The sequence below is a fragment of the Schistocerca americana genome, chromosome 6 (genome assembly GCF_021461395.2).
Source record: "Schistocerca americana isolate TAMUIC-IGC-003095 chromosome 6, iqSchAmer2.1, whole genome shotgun sequence".
NCBI classification, from domain to species: domain Eukaryota; kingdom Metazoa; phylum Arthropoda; class Insecta; order Orthoptera; family Acrididae; genus Schistocerca; species Schistocerca americana.
In genome coordinates this window covers 317,875,866-317,903,719 of record NC_060124.1, presented here as the reverse complement: position 1 = coordinate 317,903,719, position 27,854 = coordinate 317,875,866, and the positions used below count along the sequence as shown (strand labels likewise).

Here is a 27,854-nt window from a genome sequence, read left to right as displayed (position 1 = left end):
TAGGAAATCAAGGAACACTGCATCTACTTGGTGGCCTTGATCCAATGCTTTCTGTATGTCATATGAGAAAAGTGCAAGTTGAGTTTCACATGGTCGATGTTTTCGGACTCCGTGTTGGTTGGCATTGAGGAGGTCATTCTGTTCAAGATACCTCATTATGTTTGAGCTCAGAATATGTTCTAAGATTCTACAACAAATCAATGTCATGGATATTGGACAGTAGTTTTATGGATCACTTTTACTACTCCTCTTGTAGATGGCTGTGACCTGTGCTTTTTCCAAGAACTGGGCACACTTTATTGTTCTAGGATCTACGATAGAATATAGCAAGAAGTAGGGCTAACTGAGCCACAAATTGAGTGTAGAATCTGACAGGGATTCTATCAGGGCCTGCAGCTTTGTTAAATTTTTTAACGATTTCAGCTGTTTCTCGATGCCACTGGTGCTAATAATTATTTCATTCCTCTTTTCAGTCATACAAGGATTAAATTGGGGCAATTCTCCTATGTTTTCCTTTGTTAAAGGAACATTTTAAAACAGAGTTAAGCATTTCAGCTTTTGCTTCATTACCCTCAATTTCAGTTCCTGGCTCATTCGCTAGGGCCCGGACACTTATTTTTGGTGTCACAAACAGCCACTACATACGACAATAATTTCACTGGATTTTGTGAAATGTCATTTGACAATATTCTGCTACAGTAGTTATTGAAGGCATCACGCATTACTCTTTTGGCAGCCAAACGTGTTTCATTCAGCGTCTCTCTATCTATAGCCATACACTTTGTTTTACGTGTATTATGCAGTCATCTCTGTTTCTTTAGAAGCTTCTTTACTGTGAATATATACCATGGAGGTTCCCTACCATTATGAACTGTTCTGTCCAGTGCATATTCGACTATTCTTTTAAACTCGAGCCAAAGTTCCTCCACACTGATTTTTTTTTTTAAATCTAGTTTACTGAATATATATCTCTTTCTGCTTGTTTTAGTTGTCCATTGTACTTTGGTAATCATTGTTGTCTCAACTGCATCATGGTTACTGATACCAGTTTCAAAGTGTACATCCTCAAAGAGGTCGGGTCTATTTGTTGCCATTAGATCCAATACATTTCCATCATCCTCTGTGCACCTGACCTATTTAGGGGGACAGTACAGTTCTCAACCCTGTTGTGCAAGTCCAGGAAGTCGCAGCCTATCTTGTCAGAGAACTTTCAATGTCTCTGGTTCAGTCCTTCCACTCAACTTAGAACCATAGGGCCATGATCAGTTCTGGTGACAATTCTGCAAATTGTGAGCTTCATTGAAACTCCACACTCAAAGCTGACCTCCTCTATCTTCTCTGCCAGTTGCTGGAATGAACAAAGAATGACCCTGGACCCCAGACGACAGGCATCATTTGTTCGAGCTTGCGCCACGATCTGCAGTTGGTTGCACCCTGTTCCCTCAATGGCTGCCGGGATAGCTCCCAGGCATACACACAGAGTGCACACTTTCCTGTCCCTTGCTTCCACTTCCCTAAGGGGTGCTATCATTCGCCATACGTTTGAACTGCCAGCAATTAATAGACCCCTACCCTTTTGCATTTGCTTCCTTCTGACACCGGACAGAACAGGTTCCCCCACAACAGGTGAAGTGAGTACCATTGGGCCAGTTTCAGTGAAAGACAGCATCTCAAACTTATTGGTTAGGTGGATCGGTACAAAATGCTGAGTCCTCCCTAATCCCCATCCACTCTGTACGGGATACCTAGGTCTACCATTGACACACCACTCACAGTCAAGTGAGCGGGTAATGACAGATCCTATCCTTTCTGCAGAGGAGACAGGATCCACAGGAGAGGATAGTACTTGAGGCACCTCTGGTACTGGTATCACAGGTTCACAACTGCAGTGAAATAGCTGTACAAGGTCTGTGAGCAAATGTTCTGTACATTCTGGATGACATTCACAATATTGTTCTAATGATCTGACATCTTACAGAAATAAAAGCACAATTAATCCTGTAATCTTCCACTCAAATTAAATGAATCAAATCAGAAACCAGCAGACTGATCTGTGATTGTGTGGTTGATTTGTGTTTGCCTCCCAAAATACCACGATTAATGAGTGGGCGATAAAAAGCCTTTCACAGCTAATTCCAGCAAATGCTAGTGATGGTGGCTTTTCATTGCTTGTCTTTTGCTGTAGTGTCAACTTAAAAACAAATTGCACTGGATACATTAGTTATCTGGATGGAGGCAAAGTTCAGTAAAAGTGAGTGCATGTGGTGTACGATTTAAATAGGCTTCACTTCTTATAACTCTTGTGTGCAGAAAAAAGTAAGAGACAGTTTAGATTCCAGACCAATTGCTGGTTGAGACAATTACGGCCCTGTATAAAGAAAAATGTGTGCCATATCTACTAGAGCAGACATTATTAAAGAAGTGTACTTGCAACCAGTGTTCCCATTGAGACCTAATTTACTGCTACTACATTCCCCCCCTCCCTTCTTCTTCTTTATTTTTCCATTTGCTCTTGTTTCTTTCCTTATTTTCTCACTGAACCAAATCAGAGCAGCTAATATAATAGTACCTCTTGCCATTGCATTTGGTACTTGCTTTAACGATGGTATTCACAGTTTCCTTATTAAACCTTGCTGCTGTGGGAATTTTTCTCGTGGGACCTGCAAAATACCAGACTAATCTCTGACAATTGTAAAGCAAAACTGGTTTATGCAAACATGATGAGGTACTGGGTAGCAGCCATTACTGAAAATATCTGCCGATATCTCTGCACCAGTTTTTAGTTGGCATTGTTAATTGTAATTTAGTTTCTGATTGTTGTTGTTGATGATGACAGTGATGATGATGATGATGATGATGATGATGATGGGCTAGAGGTAGTTTTCAAAAGTTGAAGTGCCATCTTTGGTTCCATACAACTGTTAATATTTTGCACCATGTAGGTCCCCCCCTGCGGGTCCGGGGTAAGAATAGGCCCGAGGTATTCCTGCCTGTAAGAGGCGACTAAAAGGAGTTTCAACCGTTTCGGCCTTCCATGTGATGGTCCCCCTTGGGGTTTGACCTCCATTTTTCAAAATTCTACAGAAGTACGAGCCTTTTGGGGAAGGACGCCTTACGTGGTGTACCACTGGTCCTCAGTGCACTAAGACCTTGGCACTCAGCATTGTACCGGCGTTGTTGCATACCCACTATTCCTCAAATTGGGCCTAAACGCCTGATGGGTGGTACAAGTTACGCCCATAGTGCGTCCCCATCTGCACCTACGATCATGATGGACTTTCCATGGCACCAGAAATCCAGCACGGTAGCCAGCCCGTTGTGGTGGGGTCGTCATGTACCCTCTAGGTTGTAGCCCCCTGACAACACAGGGATCGTACTGCCGATATCTGAGCTGCACCCTCCCCACGTCGGCCAAGGAGTAGATGCCCGTCTCCTTGGGGCATCAGGACTCCCGGCAACGGTCATCCTGCCAGGTGGCCCTTGCTGAGGCTGGGTGGCGCCCGTGGGGAGAGCCCCTGGTCGGAGTGGGTGGTATCGGGGCGGACGTTTTGCAGATGAAACGTCAACACGTATCAGGTCGCTCTGCGGCCGTGTCTTTCAAAAGGAAAGGTACTGTTTCTAGTTCTGGTTCTCCTGCCCTTTCCCCCTTGGCCACTCCCTGGGAGGAGGGACAGGCCCGCCGGCTTGGGGCGAAGTACTTCACCCGCTATTTGGTCTGTTCTCGAACCGATAGGGGGACGTTCGCCACCTCCAAGCCCATGTTCTTTGTTCAGCACATTGAGGACATCTTCGGGGAAATCGAGGCTCTCAGTAAGATGCGTTCGGGGTCCGTTCTTCTCAAGACCACCTCCGCCACACAGTCGGCGGCGCTCCAGGCGTGCGACTGCCTAGGGGACATCCCAGTGTCCATTGTCCCGCATCTGGCACTAAATAGGACGCAGGGGGTTATTTTTCATCGTGACCTCCTGCTGCAATCTGATGAGGAGCTCAGGGCCAACCTGGAGCGCCGAGGCGTGCATTTCGTCCGGCGAGTACAGCGCGGCCCCAAAGACCGTCGCATCGACACCGGGGCCTTTATCCTCGCCTTCGAGGGGGACGTTCTCCCGGAGAAGTTAAAGGTGATGTGCTACCGGTGCGACGTGCGACCTTACGTCCCGCCTCCTATGCGCTGTTTTCGGTGTTTGCGCTTTGGGCACATGTCGTCACGGTGTGAGGCTGAGCCCCTTTGTGGCGATTGTGGACGTCCTGTTCGTGAGGAACATACATGCACCCCACCACCTCGGTGCGTTAATTGTCCTGGCATCCACTCGCCTAGATCCTCAGACTGCCCCACATATCAGAAGGAGAAGAAGATACAAGAACTCAAAACTTTGGATCGGCTCTCTTATTCTGAGGCCAGGAAGAAGTATGACCGCCTCCATCCTGTGCCGTTGACCACTTCGTTTGCTTCAGTTGTGTCCACTCCTTCCGCAGTATCCTCACCCCTATCCTGTCCCCCCTCCGCCTCCTCCCCCCATCCGGGGTCTCTGCCTCAGCCTCCCAAATCCCTCCCTTCCAAATCCTCCTCCCCAGTGGCCCCCGCCCCCTCTGCCCCAGGGGCCACCCTTCCTCCTCCTCCTCCCCCCCCCCCCCTCGCCGCCTGAGAAGCGATCCTCTTCTCAGGCATCCATCGGGGAAATGTTCCGGACCCCAGCTTCCGAGGTCCGGCGTTCCAAAACCGACCCCGCGTGTGAGGACCTTCTTCAGGTCCAGCCCACCATCCCTGTGCCTCCTCGGACTTCCAAGAAGGCCTCCAAGAAGTAGTCTCTATCCCCCTCTCCACCCCGGCGCGTTTCGTCTGACACTCCATCCGTGAGTCGCTGCTCCCAGCCGTCCTCAGTTTCGCCGGGACGCTCTGCTGCCAGGCGCTCAGCTGGCCCCTCGTCGGCAAATGATGCTGCCCCTCCTACACAACCAGGGACAGCGGCCGCAGCTGGCGACGACTCGATGGAACAGGATCCGCCTCCCGCCGGTTGTAGCGTTGTTCCCTCGAAACCTGGACCTCCGCGGCCGTCAAGGTGACCAGCTCTTCCCCCGTCTCGTTCCCCCTCTTTTTTGACTAGCGATGGCCTTGTTACATTGGAACATAAGAGGTATTCGATCTAATCGGGAGGAATTACAACTGCCCCTCCGCCTGCACTGTCCGCTCGTCCTTGGTCTCCAGGAAACCAAGTTGCGCCCGACTGACCGTATTGCCTTTACCCACTATACCTCGGAGCGGTATGACCTCACCCCTGTGGACGGTATCCCAGCTCATGGTGGGGTCATGTTGCTCGTTTGGGACGATGTCTATTACCATCCCATCCCATTGACTACCCCACTCCAAAAAATAGCTGTCCGTATTACTCTTTCTGCTTTTACTTTTTCAGTTTGTACCATCTACTCTCCATCGTCATCTGCTCTTAGTCGGGCTGACATGATGCACCTGATCGTTCAGCTTCCCCTGCCGTTTTTATTGTTTGGCGACTTCAATGCCCATCATCCCCTTTGGGGCTCTCCTGCATCCTGTCGAAGAGGCTCACTCTTGGTGGATGTCTTCAACCATCTCAATCTTGTCTGCCTCAATACTGGCGCCCCGACTTTCCTCTCGGACTCTACTCATACCTACTCCCACTTGGACCTCTCGATCTGTTCTACCACTATTGCCCGTCGGTTCGAGTGGTATGTCCTTTCTGACACCTATTCGAGCGACCACTTCCCCTGTGTCATTCGTCTCCTGCACCACACCCCATCCCCACGTCCTTCGAGCTGGAACATACCGAAATCTGACTGGGGACTTTACTCCTCCCTGGCGACCTTTCCGGACCACGATTTTCTCAGTTGTGACAGTCAGGTCGAATACCTCACGGCTGTTATCATCAATGCTGCCGACCGTTCCATTCCTCGTACTACCTCTTCTTCACGTCGCGTTTCCATCCCCTGGTGGAACGAGGCTTGTAGAGACGCTATCCGTGCTCGATGACGTGCTTTACGCACCTTTCGCCGCCATCCTACATTGGCGAATTGTATTGGATACAAACGACTCCGAGCGCATTGCCGTAGTGTCATCAAAGACAGCAAAAAAGCTTGTTGGGCCTCTTTCACCAGCTCCTTTAACAGTTTTACTCCCTCTTCTGTCGTAAGGGGTGGCCTGCGCCGGCTGTCGGGCATTAAGGCCCACTCCTCAGTACCTGGCCTGACCTCAGGTAATGAGGTCCTCGTTGATCCTGTGGCTGTCTTCAACGCCTTCGGCCGGTTTTTCACGGAGGTTTCAAGCTCCGCCCATTACCACCCTGCCTTCCTTCCCAGGAAAGAGGCAGAAGAGGCTCGGCGACCTTCCTTCCACTCGCTGAATCTGGAAACTTATAATGCCCCCTTTACTATGCGGGAACTCGAACGTGCGCTTGCACTGTCCCGGTCCTCTGCTCCGGGGCCAGATGCCATTCACGTTCAGATGCTGGCACACCTTTCTCCGGCGGGCAAAAGCTTCCTTCTTCGTACCTACAATCGCGTCTGAACCGAAGATCAGGTCCCCATGCGTTGGCGTGACGCCGTCGTTGTTCCTATACCCAAACCCGGGAAGGATAGACACCTTCCTTCTAGTTACTGCCCCATTTCTCTTACAAGCTGTGTCTGTAAGGTGATGGAGCGCATGGTTCATGCTCGGTTAGTTTGGATTCTTGAATTTCGACGGCTGCTTACCAATGTCCAATGCGGCTTTTGTCGCCGCCGCTCCGCTGTTGACCACCTTGTGACCTTGTAGACATTCATCATGAACAACTTTTTGTGAAGGCGCCAAATGGTAGCCGTGTTCTTCGATTTGGAGAAGGCTTATGATACCTGTTGGAGAGGAGGTATCCTCCGCACTATGCACAGGTGGGGCCTACGCGGTCGCCTGCCCCTTTTTATTGATTCCTTTTTAACGGATCGAAAGTTTAGGGTACGTGTGGGTTCCGTATTGTCCGACGTCTTCCTCCAGGAGAACGGAGTGCCTCAGGGCTCCGTCTTGTGCGTCGCCCTTTTTGCCATCGCGATCAATCCAATTATTGATTGCATTCCACCTAATGTCTCAGGCTCTTTCTTTGTCGATGACTTCGCGATCTACTGCAGTGCCCAGAGAACACGCCTCCTGGAGCGCTGCCTTCAGCGTTGTCTAGACAGCCTATACTCATGGAGCGTGGCAAATGGCTTCCGGTTCTCTGAAGAGAAGACGGTTTGTATCAACTTTTGGCGATATAAAGCGTTCCTTCCGCCATCCTTACATCTCGGTCCCGTTGTTCTGCCATTCGTGGAAACAACTAAGTTTCTGGGGCTCACGTTGGACAAGAAACTGTGTTGGTCTCCGCATGTCTCTTATTTGGCGGTCCGTTGTACACGTTCCCTTAATGTCCTCAGAGTTCTTAGTGGTTCATCTTGGGGAGCGGATCGCACTGTCCTGCTTCGCTTGTATCGGTCCATAGTCCGATCAAAGCTGGATTATGGGAGCCTCGTCTGCTCGGCCATCCCTCTTACGCCGTCTCAACTCCATCCACCATCGGGGGTTACGTCTTGCGACCAGAGCCTTCTACACTAGTCCTGTGGAGAGTCTTTATGCTGAAGCTGCTGAATTACCATTGACCTACTGGCGCGACGTACTGCTGTGTCGGTATGCCTGCCGGCTGTTGTCTATGCCCGACCACTCCTCTTACCAGTCCTTCTGCGCCGATTCTCTCGACCGTCAGTACGGGTTGTATGTGTCTGCCCTACTGCCCCCCGGAGTCCGCTTCCGTCGCCTGCTTCGACAATTGGATTTTGCCCTCCCTACCACCTTCAGAGAGGGTGAGAGCCCGACACCACCTTGGCTCCAGGCTCCGGTTCATATTTATCTCGGCCTCAGCTCACTCCCGAAGGAGGGTACTCCGGCTGCAGTGTATTGCTCACGGTTTGTCGAACTCCGTGCTCGACTTGCCGGTCACACCTTTATTTACACCGATGGCTCCAAAACTGACGATGGTGTCGGCTGTGCCTTTGTCGTCGGGGCCGCCACCTTTAAATACCGGCTCCTCGACCAATGTTCGAGCTTTACGGCCGAGCTTTTTGCTCTCCATCAGGCCGTTCAGTATGCCCGCCGCCACCACCATTCATCATGTGTACTCTGCTCTGACTCACTCAGTGCTCTTCAGAGCATTGGAGCTCCCTATCTGGTCCATCCCTTGATTCAAGGGATACTGCAGTCCCTCCATTCTTTCGCTGATAATGGTTCTCCTGTCAGCTTTCTGTGGGTTCCCGGACATGTAGGAGTGCCTGGGACTGAGGCTGCGGATGCTGCAGCCAAGGCTGCAGTCCTCCTGCCTCGGCCAGCCTCCCATTGTGTCCCGTCATCTGACGTTCGTGCGGATGTTTGTAAGAGGCTTGTGTCGTTGTGGTGGGATGCTTGGTCATCCCTCCAAGGAAACAAGCTCCGGGAAGTAAAACCCCTCCCAACTGCTTGGACAACCTTCTCCCGACCATCTCGGCGAGAGGAGGTCCTTCTGACCAGGTTGCGGATTGGGCATTGCCGGTTTAGCCACCGCTACCTGCTCTCCGGTGACCCAGCCCCGCAGTGCCCTTGTGGTCAGGCATTAACAGTGCGCCATGTTTTATTGTCGTGTCCCTGCTTTAGTCAATCTCATGTTGTCCTGTCCCTGCCATCTACTTTACCGGATATTTTAGCTGATGACGCTCAAGCAGCTGCTCGTGTTCTGCGTTTTATAACTTTGACTGGCTTGTCCAAAGACATCTAACCTTTTTACTTATTTTATCTGCATCTTTGTCAGGTCTTTCTGGTGTCCCCCCCTCCCCTTGAGTTTTACTAGATTCCATGTGCTCTAACAACGGTGACTGGGCGCTAATGACCTCAGTAGTTGAGCGCCCTTAAACCCCACAAAAAAAAAAAAAAAAAAAAACCATGTAGGTCTACAACCTAGTAAATCTTCCTAACAAATCATCATTGTATAACACACATTTTAACTCCTCTATTTGCCATTGTTACACATAAATATTATCATTTATTGCTTTCAAACTTTTATTAAAAATGTCAGTTGATAATTTGTATTAATTAGTGTAGCTGTCAACTTATTATTTATTTATTTATTTATTGAACCTGTAATGTAAATGTGAAGTACTATGTTAATACAAATTGCTGTTAAAACACATCTGTCTTTGGCTAAATTAGCTTGTCACTTAATGTAGTATTTTACACCATTCATTTGTATGTCCTTGAGAATAAGAAATTTGTATTTTTTGTAGTGTACTTGTTGCAGTAATGCCAAATGATGATGTGGGTGTGTGGTGTCCTGTTTTGCATCTTGTCATATCTACTCTCCTTAACTTGTTGTTGCCTACTGTAATTGCATCTGTGAGATGTTAGAGCAGTTGGTAGGAAAATACAGGGTCAATATTAATCAGACTGACAAACTGCAGGAACGATTTCCTGACTGGAAAGGAAGGAAAAAAAGGTCCAATATACATGTGTCTGGAAATGTATCTTTGCCACATTCGATGGCAGTGATAAGTGAAAGTTCCTCTAACCATGTGCCGTGTTTTCCTTGTGTGTTCCAGGCTGTGTGATCGATGCAGCGCACTGTAAGCAGCAGAATGGTCCAGTATTAAGTCGGAAACAAGCCAAGATTGTGTTTGTGGATATCCAAGCAGATGGAAACGGTCATGAGGCAACAAAACAAATATACTCATAGACATCAACCACATCACACAACATTTCAAGGCCTTTTCTCCTGTAGGACACACATAATCGTATTTTAGTTTACGGCATGTTGGCGGGCCACTTGCCTGCATATTGTATTAAGGTTCGTCTCAGTATCCTGTAGAACCTGGTCCTCGAAATCTGGTGTATGCGCAGTCTGCCACTTCTCTTCGTATCCACCTGTCTAAAAGGACCCATAACCACAGAAATACCCAAAAATGGTTTGAAATATTGTGTGATGTGATTGGAGCCTGTAAGAGTACTTCTTTTGGTATAACTGTGCTGTCTCTTGACCATTTCCATCTGCTCGGGCACACAAAAACAACACCATTTCAGCTTGTTGCCAACATGAATACCAGCCCATTCTGCTGCTTACAGTATGCTGCATCAGTTGCACAGCTTGCAGCTCACAAGGAACACACATCATGTTGTCAGAGGAAATTTCATTCGTGAGAGCCATCTTCTGTGGCAACAGTTTATTTCCAGACATACGTTCATATGACTTTTTTTCCTCCATTTCCAGTTAGGAATCAGTCCCTGCAGTTTTTTGGTTTTGTTAATATTCACCATGTATAAGCTGGTACAACTTGATAGCATTAACTTTTCACTTGTGTTATCTATTGAAGATAGTTTTGTGGAAGAATCATTGTTAAACATTTTGACACTCTTGTCGTCAATACAGAAAATAAGAATGCTTTCATTTCCTCAAAAATAATTTCTCCAAAACCATTCTTGGCTTTAAGATAAGATGTAAGTTATATGTGGGGGGGGGGGGGGGGGAGGGGGGGTGAAAAGCTGTGAATGAATGAATCATTGACATCATATTACTACACTGTAGTAATTTGTGTTGCCTTTGCTCTTCTAAGTATTTGACATACACACCAACATATTAGATTCCAAATCTAAATTATTTGAGGTAAGTGCGTATTTGAGAAGGCACTCCATATTTTCATGTCTTTGTCAATTGGCAGGGTTGTGGTATTCAACCATTTTAGACACCAAAGAATTCATTCAGCATTTGCCTGTTTGCCCACATCCACAATTTGCATTATATCATGTGTGAAAACAAAATACCCTGTTTGACATGAGTCATGCTTCCTAAATCCCCTCTGATTTTTGGAGATACGTTTTTGTCTCTCTAGAAACGACATTGTATTCAAGACCCAAATGGGATCAGTAGTAGCAAGGCAGTATATTTTGTGAAATCAAAGGTTTTCTGTGACATATCTCCTTTGCGCATATTCAGCAATTCATACTAAGCAGTGAAACAACTGTGTCTGATTTCTTATGAACTACTTGATTAAATAGAGTATTGTGAATTTGATATTTTATTTGGCCATACACTGTGAGCCATTGGATTAGAAACCACTGCTATGTGGTGTGAGAGATGTGCTACTGCTGTGGAGGATAGAATTATGCAGCATGTCTCATGGTTAGAGTAATCTTAAACCTTATGCTGTCCATTAGTATATCAGTCAAGCACTCAGGTAGGCAATACACATGGTGTCAATGCATTTGGTCGAGGCTATGTCGTGAATGCCCAATAAATGGGTTCCTCCACCTCCAAGGTTGTGCTACAACTGGTATTTTCAAATGCCATTGTGTCAGGAGTTTACTATGAATACCTTGATTCAGGGAAAAATACCCCTGCCAGAGAAAACATTGTGTTGGGGACATGCATTTCTCTTGACTGTCTTAGATTGTTGAGGGTGTGATTCTTAAACACACTAAGCAATCTTCACCAATGAGAGACTGCTTGATGCAGTGTACTTTTATTTCCTTTCCCTGAAGCTATTAAGAACCAATATTCATATTGAAAGTTATGTAATGATGATAGCATTAATATGCTCAGTGCTTCCTCAGTTTACACTTCATTAAAAAAAAAAAAAAAAAAAAAAAAAAAAAAGTTGCTGCCATCTGGTGGATGATAAATCACTCTGATATCAAAATTTTGTACAGTTGTAAAAACAGTTACATGACAGAACTACTGGCTAGTATTCACATTCAGAATGTGAAATATTCAGTACTGCAGAGAGCCACATATAAAAATAAACTCTATGCTATCTTTCAGAAGAAAGCGAGGATGGTGTATGTCCTTTTATGTGTGTCTATTGCAGGACGTAATGTTTCACTCCATGAAGAATTAAGTACAGCAAAGAGCAAATCTATCAGAATTGATTTGTAGATCATTTTAATGTTCATCTTAAAGGCTTATAACTAATTTCTGTAAGTTAAGATTTAAACGATGATGATTCTCTTTATTTGTCTCTTTTCTGTCACAGGCTGCTTTTGTACACAAGTGTAAATGTAAGTAAGCCCATTTTACTATGGTGTTTAAAAATTAAGATCTCGGCTAGATGAAGGGTCTCTGTTGTAGTTTAGTACTTTTTCTTTTCTAAAACCTGCTGCAATGTCAGAGGCTCCACTGCTCCTTTTGCTATTACTTGGAATGCAGTCAGAGCAGTACTGGCCAATAGTCTGATGTGTGATGATAAAATAAGTTAGTTTTAACATAATATTTTGCTTTATTTTTCTTAAGTGAGTTTATCCAACTACTTCAACATAATCCATTAAATATTATATTTAATTCTATATTCTTCCTGTAATAAAATTTCTTGTATACAACATGATTTGTTAGGTCGCAGTTGTTTATGTGCCCTTATCTGCATTTCTCAGTTATATAGATTTATTTGCAACCAGGTTTGAAGACAGTTTGTGTCATCGTGAATTTTTTCTTGAAGCTCTAAAATGTGCAAGTCCGCCCCCTTCAATATTACATCAGATATTATGAGAAAAGTGCAAATTGTGACTTGGACATGGATAATGTGCCAAAGACTTTTTTTTAATATTTGCCCCATAGCAGTGTAACAAAACCAATACACAGTTTTTTTTTCTTAAAAATACAATCAGCATTAATTTTATAAGACCCTATGATGAAAGACTGTTGTAAGATCCCAATATAATATATTTGGTAGTGTCGCCCATTGGAAAGCACATCTTTATGTAACATTGATGTGTCACTTGTAATTTTTACACATGTAGGTGAACATCTTATTTTTGTATGGATGCTTTCAGTGAACATGATATCAAAATTTTGACTTATTAGTGTGAAATGTTGATAGAAATGGCACCATTAACAGTTTTATTATTGTATGCTCAGTTTTCATATTTCACACTGCTGGTTTCTGTTTGCAGATACACCAGTTTTGAAGTATTAATTGTCTTATCCAGTTTGGTTTCATTGTTAAGTTTATATTTACACACACACTTTAATTACTGTTGAGTTCATCTATCTTGTAGTAGTATAGACAAAGATTATATGGCTATCAGTCACGACACTCTGGGTATTATCCAGTTGCAAAGATATCTCACCTGTAAATATGAGTGAATTAGCAGCTCAAAACACATACAAGGCGAATGGGGTAATTTTTAATGAAGTATGTGTCCATTTCCATTAAGTTTAATGCAAGAGGCCAAAGAAATCTGTTAATACTTTCTAGATTCGTTTATGTGGCCCTAGACAGGATAGGGTACATATTTTATTGAAACTTCCTGGCAGATTAAAACTGTGTGCCCGACCGAGACTCGAACTCGGGACCTTTGCCTACTGCGGGCAAGTGCTCTACCATCTGAGCTACCGAAGCACGACTCACGACCGGTCCTCACAGCTTTACTTCTGCCAGTATCTCGTCTCCTACCTTCCAAACTTTACAGAAGCTCTCCTGCGAACCTTGCAGAACTAGCACTCCTGAAAGAAAGGATACTGTGGAGACATGGCTTAGCCACAGCCTGGGGGTGTTTCCAGAATGAGATTTTCACTCTGCAGCGGAGTGTGCGCTGATATGAAACTTCCTGGCAGATTAAAACTGTGTGTCCGACCGAGATTTCTAACTCGGGACCCTTGCCTTTCGCGAGCAAGTGCTCTACCAACTGAGCTACCCAAGCACAACCCACGACGCTTCCTCACAGCTTTACTACATATTTTATTGTTTTCCCAATTGTGTTAGTCATTCACTACCAGTATACTTATAACCCAAACTGTGTGTGTGTGTGTGTGTGTTTTTTTCTTGTATTTGGATTTAATTAAAAATGGGATTCTGATCTTTCAAAGCTTATATTATTCTCCCCTGAGCAGCAGAAATACAAAAGAATAAGGAACAAATATGACCCAAACATAAATCACAAATAATTCCAAAATGTAATACTGTCATTTCAGGAACGCTCGTTACTGATTAGGTTATGAATTACATTCTTATTTGTAGTGAGGCGCAGATACAAAATGTTTCTTACAAATTCTCTCAAGAGGAAATGAATATGGGTTTCAGCTGAATGATTTTTTTGTTACTTAAATGCCTGTGTTTAGCCGCTTATTATTTCAAGTTGACACTGATAACTAATGCACAAGTCAAGTACTTAGACCGATGCGTAAAGAAACATTGCAAGCATTTGAAACTTCCTGGCAGATCAAAACTGTGTGCCGGAATGGTACTTGAACCCAGGGCCTTTACTTTTATTACGAAGCCATCCTCATGGCCTTATTTCCGCCAGTACCCCATCACCTACCTTCAAGACTCTAATTGAAATTATATGTTTTATAAAATCTTGTGCTAGGTAAAAAACATATTTACAACTCTATACATGCACTATACTGAAAAGTTAATAATTTTAATCACATGTTAAAATTATGGACTGAATATCAGTCCTTGGTACTACCAATAAACAGTACTCATTCTCAGTTCTATTCATCCTTATTTTTATTGACCTGGCACAGTCTTTTCGCTTTTTCTCACTCTGCATCTGCATTTATTCTTTCAACTAGTTAACTTACAAATTTGTAAAATCATTGATGTACAAGTAAAATAAGTCACAGAGGAGAAACTTTTACGATGTGTGTTTGATCGAATCTATTTTCTTAGTAACTTGTAGTGCTTTCTATTTGTTTGTCAGAAGGTTGATATAGAAATCTTTAAAAACAATGTTTTACAACTTAAATCATTGTTCTGTAAACTGCATAGAGAATTTCTGAATGTAGTATTAGCAACTTAACCAACTAAAGTATGGTTAACAACATGGTAACAGTATTTTATGATGACATAATAGTTTTATTTTCATTCATTTTGAATCTGAAACCCTAATTTCTACTTTTACCAGATACACTTAACAGTTGTACATGCTGCTGTGAAATACCTTGTTGACTGAGTCAGTATTATGTTTCAAATATAAGTATGTATTCACCCAGAATGATTTTTTTTTATGAATACTGACAAAAAAGAATTTTAAAAAAAGTTAAATGTGGTGGTCATTTTTGCATTTTCCTTCTTTCAAGAGCTCATAAACTTACTATTTTAATGTCTCTCTGTTGCAAAAAAAAATTACTGTCGTAACCCAGTGACTCATTTTATCATATCTCAATCTATTTACACCAAGTGTTGGAACATTCCGGTATTTGCCCTGCTTGCAAGCCATCTGAGAAAGTTAAGCCTTGTAGTGGAATCACTGCAACTATGAGTGTAAACTCAAACAGTTTGTTATCTGTTGCTTGCCACGTATTTGCCTTGCAAACAAATTTTTTTCTTCGCTCTTTATGACAACTGTAGATATTAAGCGTTTTGCAGTATTATACACTTACCAAGAAGAAATATTTCCTGAGATCTCTAGGCTGGCAACGTTTCACATCACTTTGCTTACATACTGCATAATCAGTTTTAGTGAATGTGACTCTATTTATCACATAATTAATGTTGTAGCATTAATTTTCAGCTTGACTCTAATTAACATCTGAAAATTGCTTTTAAATTGCATTGCTAGAATTCAGAACTGAGGCCTCCCATTATGTACACATTCTGTCTTAAACTCAGTAGAAAAGCAGTATTTCTGTACTCATTACTCATTAATCTAGTGGTGATACATACTTAGATAACAAAGAGAGAAATCCCATGTAAAGCATTTTACTTTATGTAGGACTCAAAAAAAATTTACCCTTTCCTAGCTTAGTTATTTTTCACGTTTACAACAGCTAAGTACATTCAATATTTCTTTCCTTTTCAGCATGCTCTCTAACCAGAGAATAACCCATAAAACTAACAGTTCCAATGAACCTCCGATGTTTTCATTGTAAATGGTAAAAACTTACAAAACAAATTAGAGACATGCTTCATAATGTCAGGTCAGCGTTTGGGTTATTACGGTCTACTGTTATAACAAAACTAATTTTATCAGTCCTGTAAGGTATGTTATTAAGTGTTACTAGTGTGTATTGCTTTTGCATGGCAACACTCGTGTTTGTATAAAACTTCATTTTCTTATCAGCGTTGTTTATGTGACTTTGTTTGTTTCTTTTCTATGTGTATCTGCTTTCAAGACAGTTTACAAATGTCTGTGTAAGTCAGATTTTTGTTTGTATATCTTTCACACACTTCTGTTGTTTAGATTACATTTTTGATAATTTGTTATTGTGATTTTATTATGTGTTGTGTTGTGTCTTTGTGCATAAACCTGATTATGTCTTGCTTTCAGGAAGCAGCATCAAGCTCTGAGGCGTCTAGTTCAAGTAACAGCTCCTCCTCATCTTCGAGTTCATCTTCTTCTAGTGGTTCTGATTCAAGTTCTTCAGACACGGAGAATACGTCGACATCACAGGGTAGTGCGGAGAAGAGTGCAAATGGGTCGACCGATTCGGACACTAGAAAAGTGGCAAAAAAGAAAAACTCACCTGTCAAGAGTAGTAAAAGTACAACAGTTTCAAATGATACCGAGACTGCAAAACCTAAAGAGAAGTCGCAGGTTTCAAATTCAAAAACTAGGCAATCTAAAGCTAACGCCACGGCTGCATGCTCATCAGAATCTGAGGATTCACCTGTTAAGCCAACTGTGAAGCGGAAAGCTTCAACAAAACCAAAAGCAACTGCCACTGTTACTCCAATTCAGAAGCCTTCTAGAGTTAACCCAACAAAAAACAATGCTGGATCAGGACAAAGGGGAGTAAAAGAATCTGGCTCAAATGCCAATGCTAAGTCGACAGCCGAAAAACCCGCTACAAAGTCTGCTGCTGCAAGTAAACAGGCAGATTCCACAACACAGAGGAAACTAAAAACTAAAAGCATATTTAGTCCTGAGAACAGTAGTGAAAGTGATGATCAAGCAACACAGCCACCAAAGTTAAGCCCAGTGAAGAATTCTGCATCAAAAGCAATTGCCCAGACAAGAACTCGGAAAGCTGTTGCTAAACCAGAACCACTGCAGTCACCACCAAGCAAATCTGGTGCAAGCACAGAGACCTCAACAACAGCATCCTCAGCTTCCTCAGGTAAATCAGTAGCATTTTTCAAATATGTGAGCTATATAAAATTGTCTATTTTCCTGTCTTACCAGTAGGGAGTTCCTCTTTTTTTCCTTTAAAAATGGGAGGGGGAGGAGGGGAGAATGTGACTACCATAAGACAATGAGTTTCAGGCTCTGAGAAAAATTTCAATTTTGAATCTCAGTGATGTTAACATATAGATGTATAGACCCTTTGTGGTACTGTGGTGTTAACAGGCATATCTTTCCTGTTGTATATACTCATGAGGTTCTGGTATTTTCTGTGTGCAACACAGAAACATGCTTGTAGCAAAGCAAAGGGTACCATCATATCAAGGAAACATGCAACAGGAGGTTGTTCTCTAGGGTCAGCAGCAGCTGAAATTTTTAACTTTATAAGTTGCCTGAAGCAAGGGAAGTGGTGGTGTGTGCATAACGGAATATTATGTTCATTATGCACTGATTCTCTTCATACATATAATCAGACTGTTACTAGACAGAATAAAAACAAGACCTGCTATCTACAAGTGATGTGTGTGGCTTTGGGAAAAATTTGAGCGAGTTAGTGGAGTAAGTTATGTGACTTGCAGAATGCACATTTCTCTAAACATCAATAAAACACAGTGCATACAATGTCTGGCAGAGAATTGTCATTAAAGTGACATAATCAAATACACAGTAAAATCAAACATTATAAATACCTGGGACTGAAAGTAGGTAATTATCCACATTATGAATCTTGTGCAGAAACGGAGTGGTTCCAGTTTTTTTTATCAGGCCACTTTCCACTATTACTAATAAAATTACGGAATTCAGTTGATACCATTATAAGAAAAGCAGTTTGAAGTTTGATATAGTTTCATTAGTTATTTGGGCAAAAAGGTGTGTACTGCACCTAAATTTTGTTTTGATATGACGTCCATAAGAAACAGACGAATTGAGCAGTAATACTCAGATTTCTGATCTGAGCCAAAAGAATTCTTTGCAGAGCACTCCTTTTATTTTACCCAGTGTTCGCTTGCAATAGTTTAGGGTTTCACTGTAATATAGTTCTTGTATGTGTACACCATGATTTTTATATATACATTTAAAAAACATAGGAACCTTTTAATCTCTGTATGTGGAGGCTTGTTTGGTGGACCCTGTAACTTTCACACCAGATGTACCAAAAAATTATGAAGAAAAGTGAAACAGTTTTCATGTATGATAATTTGATGAGATAGCCGTGTAACAGCACATCTTAGTGCTGAGAACAATACATTCAATAAAAATGATGTTACAAATAATCCTTTTACAGGTCTGATGTGTCACAGACTTTTAGAGGACTACAGAAAACTTTCAGTCTTTATGTTGGTTTCCCTGTTGATCAGCCCTGTGTGATGAATTAATTAATATCTGTAACAGCAGTATCTCACACATGCCATTTCCTTTCCTCAGTCTTATCTTTCCATTATTATCCCCAATTAATTAATATCTGTAACATCTGCATCTCACACATGCCATTTTCTTTCCTCAGTGTTATCTTTCCATTATTATCCCCAACACCTTTTACATTCCTCTGTCTCCTTGGCCTATAACTAGTAGACTGTAGCTGTGTGGTTTAGCATTCTTGGATTTTTCTGTTCAACAATTAGCAGTTGCTTGAATAATAATAATAATAATAATAATAATAATAATAATAACAATAACAATGTTTGAGAGTTTCATATTCATAAGTGTTTGCAATTTTTAATTACTACTATAACGAAGCTTTCACCAGCCATCGGTGAGAGCAGATTGGCTATAGTGGCAGAAAACAGTATATTTTATGAAGCTGAACATAAAACATTATAGTTCTTGTAGTTCACTTAGCTCTATCTATTTCCACTGAGAGCATGGGAGTCTTCTTACGTGCCATGTGGAACTTTGGAGTAAAAGTTTATCATAAAACTCTTACATATCACTCTTCATATGCTCAAATCTCTGCCCCTCCCCCTCCCCCCAACCCACTCTTCCCTAGTAAGTTTGACTTTCTTTTCTCTGGTGTTGTTGTATTTGTGTATACATTCAGGCTCACTATTTTCAACATTTGCTCTATACAGTGACAGACAGTAGTCTTCTCATTCCATTACATATTTTTGTTGGTGTTACAATATATCACATTTTCTGTCTGACACTGATACAATGCTTAACTGAAGTCACTGAAGCCACCACAAACTACACTGGGCTTAATTTTGTTAGGGAACTAAGGTAGTAAGGTTGTTTTGGGTGTTTGTGGATGCTTGTGTGTGTCTGCAGATCTTATCCAGTATCTGCTGTTGGCCACTGATGAACCATTTAAGACAATGTCCTTGTACTAGATCATGAATGGGTAAATAATGGAAGTTGTTGAAAAGCACATTACATGAAAGTAAGTCAGTATCTTCATTCTAGTTGCATGTAAGTTGGCAGGGTGGCTAAGACCATTCTCTAGCCATTGGATGGTACCATTCTCTTTACTAGTGGCATCTTTTGGCCTTATCACATCAGTTCACTTTACATTCTTCCAAAGTACATATGGCTGCACCATTCTCTGTTTCAATCAGTAAAGATTGGTATTCTATAATCAGTTTTTGTGATCTGAAGGTGTGCCAGTGGTTCAAATCCACAGAAAGCTTTCAGCATACTACAGGGAGGGTATTTTATCATGACAGTGTTTACTGCTTGATCGGACTAGTCAAAAGTAGCTGAACAATAAAGAAGAGCAAGGAAGGAGTTGGATGTCCAGTCACACCCATTACTGATGCTAACACTGGAAAAGTCTGTGACCTGATTTTGAATAACTAAGGGGCAATTTTTGATGAAGTGGCAAACCATAAGGACATTAATCATGTGGTTCTGCATATGGTGTCATCCATAACACATCCAACTTTCGCAGTTTGTGTGAGATGGAGCTCAACAAAACACATTGAAGAGCACAAGCACAATGTGTGAGAATCTGTTAGCAGCTGCTGGACTGTCAGGCTAATGAAGAGGAAAGGTTTTCGAAATGACACGTCACCACACATGAAAAAATGTTCATGAAGTGTGATACATAAGAGGTTGTCATAAAATTTTGGAGTGAAAGTTTCCATGTGGCATGTTAGAAGACTCCCAGTCTCAGTGGAAGTAAGTAGAGCTAAGTGAATTGCAAGAACTATAATGTTTTGATGTACAGCTTCATAAAATGTACTATTGTTTTAATTAATCTGAAAAATGTAGTGCAGGCACGTTCTGACGTACAATCATCTACTCCAAGCCAAAAAGGTTATGCTCACAGGACACTGCTAATGGTTTATAACTTTTAGGAAGTGACTGTTTCTGGAGCATTTACAGTTTACAGCGGTTGAGTTTGTCACAAATGTCTCTGCTCAATCACATTCATCATTGCCTCATTCCTTCAAATCACTGATGATGCTGCAGTCTGAAATGTACTTACAGTCTTCATCTGGATTGGTAACGCATTGGTTTTGTTAGCAAGTACTCATTCATGAGGATAATAGTGATGGTGCTGGTATTATAGTACACATTTATGACCATTGATGGACAGAAAGTGTGCATAGTAGTGACAATCTCAAGTCATATGAGCTATGGACACTTACAGTAAGAACTGGTCTGGCAGGGACATGGCCATCTACAATGTCAAAACTTGTCTAGTAATAGGCTGTACTCGAATGGGAATGAGCACTTGTTTGTCTTATCACTAACAATTTGTTACAATAATAACTGCTATCCTTTTAAGAAAGCTCAGACTATCAGAAATAATACAGGGTTAATGCTGTATTATTTCTGATGTTCTGAGCTTTCTTAAAAGGATAACAGTTATTACTGTAATAAATGTTAGTGATAAGACAAACAAGTGCTGCTGATACCTTGTCTGTAGTGCTGGTGCTCACATGCACATTAGTGTAAGGTATTTCATATAGCCTTTATCATGTACACTATCAGTCATCCATTGAACGAAGCTGGACACTTTTGTTGCATACTGGCATCGAATTGTTTCACAAGTATGCATTATCTAATTGATTTGCATTTGTGTACAAACAAGGGTATACATTGTGTCACTGTAAACATAATGCTGATCGTGTGTGAGATGGTGCATTGTTTTCAGACTTCAGGAATTTATAGTGTCATTTCTGTGCAAGTACATACACACTAATGATCACTTACATGGTTTGCTGTGCATACAAAACCAGAAACAACTGAATAAATAAAAGTTATGACTGATAGTGTTTCAGTTTTAAAATATTGTTCCCTGTCTTGTTTTTATTTTATGTATTTAACAATTGTAATGGATAGTGTAGAATTTCTCCCTTCTGTTGTGTTTATTTCCCTTTCACTTCTACTCAGATGTGAGATCATATGTAATTCTGCCTGCAATCACTAGCTTGTATCTCTGTCCTTTGCTGTGTTATTGTGTTATGCTTGTATTTTTGGATGTTAAATAGGCTTGTGGTATGTATCTAATAGTATATTTATGTTGTAGATTGAAATTGGAATTTTGCACACAATTTGTAGTAATTGTTAGAATGTGACTGTGACTTATTAGTATTGTGTTCTGTGTTAAAATATAAGTTACTACAAAGTGACTGAATATGATGTAATATTACAGAATTAAGCTATCTTAGCACGAGGCTCACATTAAAGAGTCAGGTTTCACACTTAATCTCTAGGTTATATAAGGAAGTCTTTTGATGAGCTGGAAGGTATTTCAGATAAGTGGTACAATCCATATGCTCCCCCCTTGGTATTTGTGGATTTTGTGAATCTTAAATACATTATAAATGACAATAAGCACACTCATAGCATTACTATATCTTTAAATTACATATTTCACTATTACTGCGAAGGCAGGTTTAGTAACATTTTCTGAAGTCTTAGATATCAGAAATTGACTTCTGTGAGAAACTGCTGCCGCCTTACATGTTATTTCTGCTTTAAAGTGATTTTCTTCCTGATTGGTGAGCAATTCCCCATATAATTTTAACTTTTGTGTGAAGGAAGACACTTGGGCATTTAGGTGTTTTGAGTTTGGCAGAATGGTGTTCTCTTTTAATTCTTTCACTATCTCACTTAATGTTGACACAGAAGGTGCATACAAACAGTTACCATATGTATTAATGTTTTCATTTGTTATCATGGTGTTGGATAATGGGCTCAACTCTGAAGCTAGTCACATAGTTTTATTCAGAAACAAAACATCTGATTGTTTCTCAAGATTACTACATGAATCTAATATTCATAAGACTATTTGTTACAAACCCCGCAAGACTGCCAAGTGCTGTGACATGCACATGGGCGCAAGACCGAAAACTAAAACGGAGGCTGAATTGGGTAGTAATCCATAAGTAATAAATCTGGTGACAGACTCAGGAGACCTTGATGATGAACAACTGATCTGTCTCATACATACAATTTTACAGTCACAAATTAAACCACTGAAAAGAGTTCAGGGAGAAAGGAAGATTTGTGATAATGATTCCTGACATACTGAGGAAGCAAAATCTGGAAATGGAGTTAATTTATTCAAGTTGGCATCAACCACTGACAATGCTTAAAGTTTTAAACAAGAGTTCCTTGCTCATGTGGCATGTGTCAGAAAAACCCATCATTTAGACAGCTGACACTGCACTTGTTTAGGGGATGAAAAGAAAATGCTTAGTTTCTATGTCCCAGCAGGCAAACTCCAGCCACTTTCCATCCCGCAAAGGTGATAATAAAACTATATATTTTAAGTTGGAGGCTTGCCAGAATGAAGCACCAGTCAGTCCGTAAGTGGTCTGCGTGCCGTCACATCCGGCCCATCCTGAACTCTGAGACCGATCACCAGCTGCAGCCTCATCGTTCTTCACGTTTATTCTTAGGTTGTGTAACTCCGTTTTTATTACTTCAGAACCTTTTTCCTATATTACAAATTTGTGCCACCTTTTGTCCAGTATCCAAATGGATCGGGGACCCCCTCTGCTGGTGGGAACGTTATCGATGCCTCACACAGTCAGATAATGGATAGGAAACCAAATTAAAATCCCAGTGGCCAGTTTATGTTTCTCTAGCCAGAAAATTGTGGGAAGTTCTTTTCATTTATATCACCTGGGATTATGAGGTCTGTGCCATACGCCTAGGGTGTGGTAGTTCATACTATTTCCATTTATAACAGTATTATGAAAAAGATGGATTCCTACTCGCCGTATAGAGATGATGTTGAGTCGTAGACAGGCACAATGAAAAGACTGCTATATATTTAAGCTTTCATCCAAAAGGTCTTCTTCTGAAATAGAAAATGCACACACATTCGGACAGCTACAACTTTACACACTTGACAACTGTCTGAGGACATTGTGCCTGGACTGCAGATTGCAACTGGAACTGCACCTGATGGGAGCAGCAAATTGGCGTGGATAGTGGGAGTGAGGAAGAGGCATAGGGTGCGGAGGGAGAGGGATAGCGGGGTAGAGGTGGGGAAAGATGTAGTCCTGCTTGTGGAACACTAAGGAGAAAAGGTACAGCAGCTAGGTGCAGTTGGGAAGCTTGAGAAAGGGAGGGGGGGGGGGGGGGGGGAGAAATGTAGAGAAGGGGAAAAAGAATGTGTGTGTGTTGGTGGAATACAAGTGTCTAGTGGAAGGGAAGGAAATAGGTAGGCGCAGGACAGGGACTAGGGAAGTTTTTGTATGTCCATCCTTGTGATTGGAGGTCTGATGAACTTCAGCTGTTCCCTTATGTAATAAAATGGAACATCTGCAACTGTCCTTATGATGTCATTTATTATATGGCTACCAGTTTCAGTTCTTCTTTGCACCCTCTTCAGGCTTTAACTGACACTGAAGGGGGTCAATACCATTTGTATACACAATTCATCAGTGGCCAACGTTTACAACTGGTTTCTGCAGACTGTAACAGCAGTGTTGTCTCTCCAACCATCAGCTATCAACTAGGAAAGGTGGAGCCCAGAAATGTTACAGGAACATAGGATACAGTATATTGCAGGGAGAGCTCCTACCTACGCAATTCAGAAAACCTGGAGTTGCTTGAAAGAGCCCAGGTGGCACAAGCCGTGAAGCTGTCATGATTCAGCACATCATGTTGGGCAGCATTTTCAGCAGGTGGGTGATCCAGCTGTCTCTTGACCACAGTTTGGCAGTAGCCATCCAGGTGGACATCAGCTCATTTGTTGTCATGCCCACATAATATGCAGCACAGCAGTTGCAGCTTAGTTTGTAGATCACATGGCTTCTTTGAAAGTTATCCCTGCCTTTGACGGGATAAGAGATGGCTGTGACCAGACTGGAGTAGATGGTGGTAGGAGGATGCATGGGACAGGTCTTGTAGGTCTGTTGCAGAGATAATGACCATGAAGCATGGGATTGGGAGCGGGAGTGGAGTAGGAATGGACAAGGATATTGCATAAGTTCGGTGGGTGGCAGAGTATCATTGTGAGAGGTGTGGGAAGCACAGTGTGTAGGATATTCCTGATTTCAGAGCATGGTGAGAGGTAGTCAGAGCCCTGGTGGAGAATATGATTTAGTTGCTCCAGTTCTGGGTGGTACTGAGTCACACGAGGAGTGCTGTTTTGTGGCTGGACAGTGGATTTGTGGTAGGTAGTAGAGGGAAGGTGACTGGAGAGACAAAGCACGCGAGATCTGTTTCTGTACAACGTTGGTAGGGTAATTTCAGTCTGTGAAGTTCTCAGTGAGACGCTTGGTACATTGGGTGCTCATCACTACACATGTGATGACCCCAAGCATATAAGTTGTATGGAGAAGGACTTCTTAGTATGGAATGGGTGGCAGCTGTTGAAATGCAGGAATTTCTGGTGGTTGGCAGGTTTTATATGGATGGAGGTACCAATGTAACCATCCCAGAGATAGTCTAGTCTCTGTCCTCCATCTATTTGTCCCCTTCCCAGCTCCAACTCCAGCACTTCTCTTCTCTTCTCTTCTCTTCTCTTCTCTCTCTTTTCTAGCTTTTGAAACAATTATTTTCTCGGCAAGGAAAGAGGGATAGGGGGTAAATGTATAGAATGGAGCAATAGGTCATTCAGACCTTAGGGTGACAGGAACCTACAGGTTATGTAAAGGACAGGAAACAAAAATATTTGTAGTTTTATGTGTGCCTTTCATCAGTCCACAGAATCTGGCTTCCCAAATGTAAATAGTGGCCAGCTATTCTGTCTCCTTGTAATATTCTAGTTTTCTCAAGTGAGTTGTACATCGGAGGATTCTAAATACCATTTTATTTAATTAAAGACAAAAGAAATTATCATCATCTTCTTCTTCCTCTTCTTCTTCTTCTTCTTCTCCTCCTTCTTCTGTGGCTCTACAGTTCATTGTGAACCTTGACCTCTTTGGGTTTCACGAGGCATGGCCTGCACCTAAATAGATCTGGGAAGGGGAAACTGGCAAAAGCTTATGGGTAACAGTGTAGTGGGTGGTGGTGGGATCACTCATGGAAACATCCCTGTAGTAGTTGGTGTTACAGCTGCACCTTTTTTTAAGGAATCAGCATATTTCATCAAAATATAAGAGGTATTAGAGACAATGTTAGCGAACTGCTTATAGATGTTGACTCTGAAATTATTGATATATCAGAGCACCATTTAAATAATTTGACAATTCATAGGCTTCCTTTACCAGGATGCAGATTAGCTGGCTGTTTTGCAAGGAGTTCCTTGCAGGGAGGGGGAGGGGCTATGTACGTAAAAACAGTATTCCATTTGAGTCCATAGACATATCATGGCACTGCACTGAACAGATATTTGAATGTTGTGCACGGGCAGTTGAATTTAGTGAAACAAAACTTCTAATTGTTGTTGTTTATAGTTCCTGTAACTCTTGACTTCAGAGCATTTCTGCTCAAGCTAGAGAGGGTTCTTGATTCACTTTGTAGGAAGTACCAGAAATTCGTTATATGTGGTGACTTCAATATAAATTTTGTATATGATGGTTCAAGAAAAAGGATCCTGGTAGATCTCCTAAATTCATATAATCTGAAGCGGACTGTGTTTTTTCCTATCAGGGTGAAGGGGAAAGTAGCACAGCCATAGACAATATTTTTATTCATTCTTTATTATTAGATGGGCATTCTGTTAGTAAAAGGGTGAATGGCCTTTCAGACCATGATGCACAAATTTTAACACTAAAAGGCTTTTGTCCTAAAATGTCATGTATAATTACTATGTAGGAAGGTTAATCCAACAGCAATATAGAGATTTTTAAACCTTGTCAAGGAACAAGAGTGCAGGATGTTTATAGTGCTGGTAACAAAGATGACAAATACAGGGTGTTTATAAATGAAAATCAGTATTTTAACACTTTATAATTTTATTACATTAAACTTACAGTTGTAAATGATATGTCAAATGAAAGAGCAGCTCAAACAGTTTTACCAAGAACCTTATAAATGTTCAATGCGAGCACCATTTGTCACACGACACACATAAAGTCTATAGCCAAGTGCTGGATAGGCCGCAAGGGGCCTAATGACAGGGCTTGCATTGCATGGCCTCCAAGTTCAGCCGACCTAACGCCATGCGATTTTTCCTGTGGGGCTTCATCAAGGATCGTGTGTACATCTCTCCGCTACCAGCAGACCTCCCTGAATTAAGAAATTGGATTGAAGCACCTGTTGCTACAATCACTGAAGACACACTTATCAATGTTTGGGAAGAACTCGGCTATAGACTTGATGTGTGCCTTGTGACAAATGGTGCTTACATTGAACATTTATAAGGTTCTTGGTAACACGGTTTGAGTTGCTCTTTCATTTGACATTTCATTTATAAAAGTTAACATAATAAATATTTTTTTTTTTGTAACTATATATGACGGTAGTATCTGCTCCCGAAAGAACAGTTACCGTCGATGACCATGCAGCTTTGCTAGAAATGAAAGGCGTTGATGTACTTCATTGGGGACATGTTGAAAATGTGTGCCCCGACCGGGACTCGAACCCGGGATCTCCTGCTTACATGGCAGACGCTCTATCCATCTGAGCCACCGCGGGCACAGAGGATAGTGCGTCTGCATTTTCAACATGTCCCCAATGAAGTACATCAACGCCTGTTTGCAGCTAGGGTGTCAATTTAATTATCATTTCATTTCTAGCAAAGCTGCATGGTCATCGACAGTAACTGTTCTTTGACACCCTAGCTGCAAACAGGCGTTGATGTACTTCATTTAATTATCATTTCATAATAAATATTATAAAGCATTAAAACCTCAATATTCATTTATAAACACCCTGTATAATGCTTTCCTTAACACATTTCTCATGCTCTCCGATAGTTGCTTTCTATTAGAAAATTCCGAACGGGTTACTAGCAGTAATAGCCAGCCCAGATGGCTGACTACTGGGATAAGGGTATTATGTAGAATAAAGTGGGAATTATATCAAAATGTTAGAATTAGTCACAAACTGCAGTAGCCCATTACAAACAGTATTGTAAGGTGCTTAAGAATGCTATTAGGAAGGCAAAGAGTATGTGGTATGTAAATAGAATAGCTAATTCACAGAATAAAATTAAAACCATATGGTCAGTTGTGAAAGAAGTGTCTGGTCAGCAGCACAAGGTCAACGATATAAAGTCAGTTCGTAGTGAAAATATTTCTGTTACTGATACGTCAGATATATGTACTGTATTTAACAATCATTTTCTGAGCATTGCTGTTGAATTAAATAAAAATTTAGTGTCCACAGGGAATCATATAACTTTCATGGCAAATGCCTTTCCGAGATTGATGTCTGAAATACTCCTCTGTGATACAGACAAGAGGGAGATTGAGTCAATAATCAAATCACTGAAGACTAAGGACTCATGGATATG

The 27,854-nt window shown here is 41.8% G+C and overlaps 1 protein-coding gene and 1 non-coding gene across 2 annotated transcripts in view; one reads left to right on the top strand and one right to left on the bottom strand.

The window, feature by feature from the left end:
- The window catches only part of LOC124619281 (histone acetyltransferase KAT7), a 581,212-nt gene that overhangs the window by 7,433 nt on the left and 545,925 nt on the right, over positions 1–27,854 (top strand). The window contains exon 2 of the mRNA XM_047145550.1: positions 16,256–17,045. Within this exon, the coding sequence (XP_047001506.1) occupies positions 16,256–17,045 (790 nt within the window). The remainder of the gene's footprint in view (positions 1–16,255; positions 17,046–27,854) is intronic.
- On the bottom strand, positions 26,961–27,035 carry Trnat-ugu. The gene has a single exon. It is a non-coding gene; the product is annotated as a tRNA-Thr (tRNA).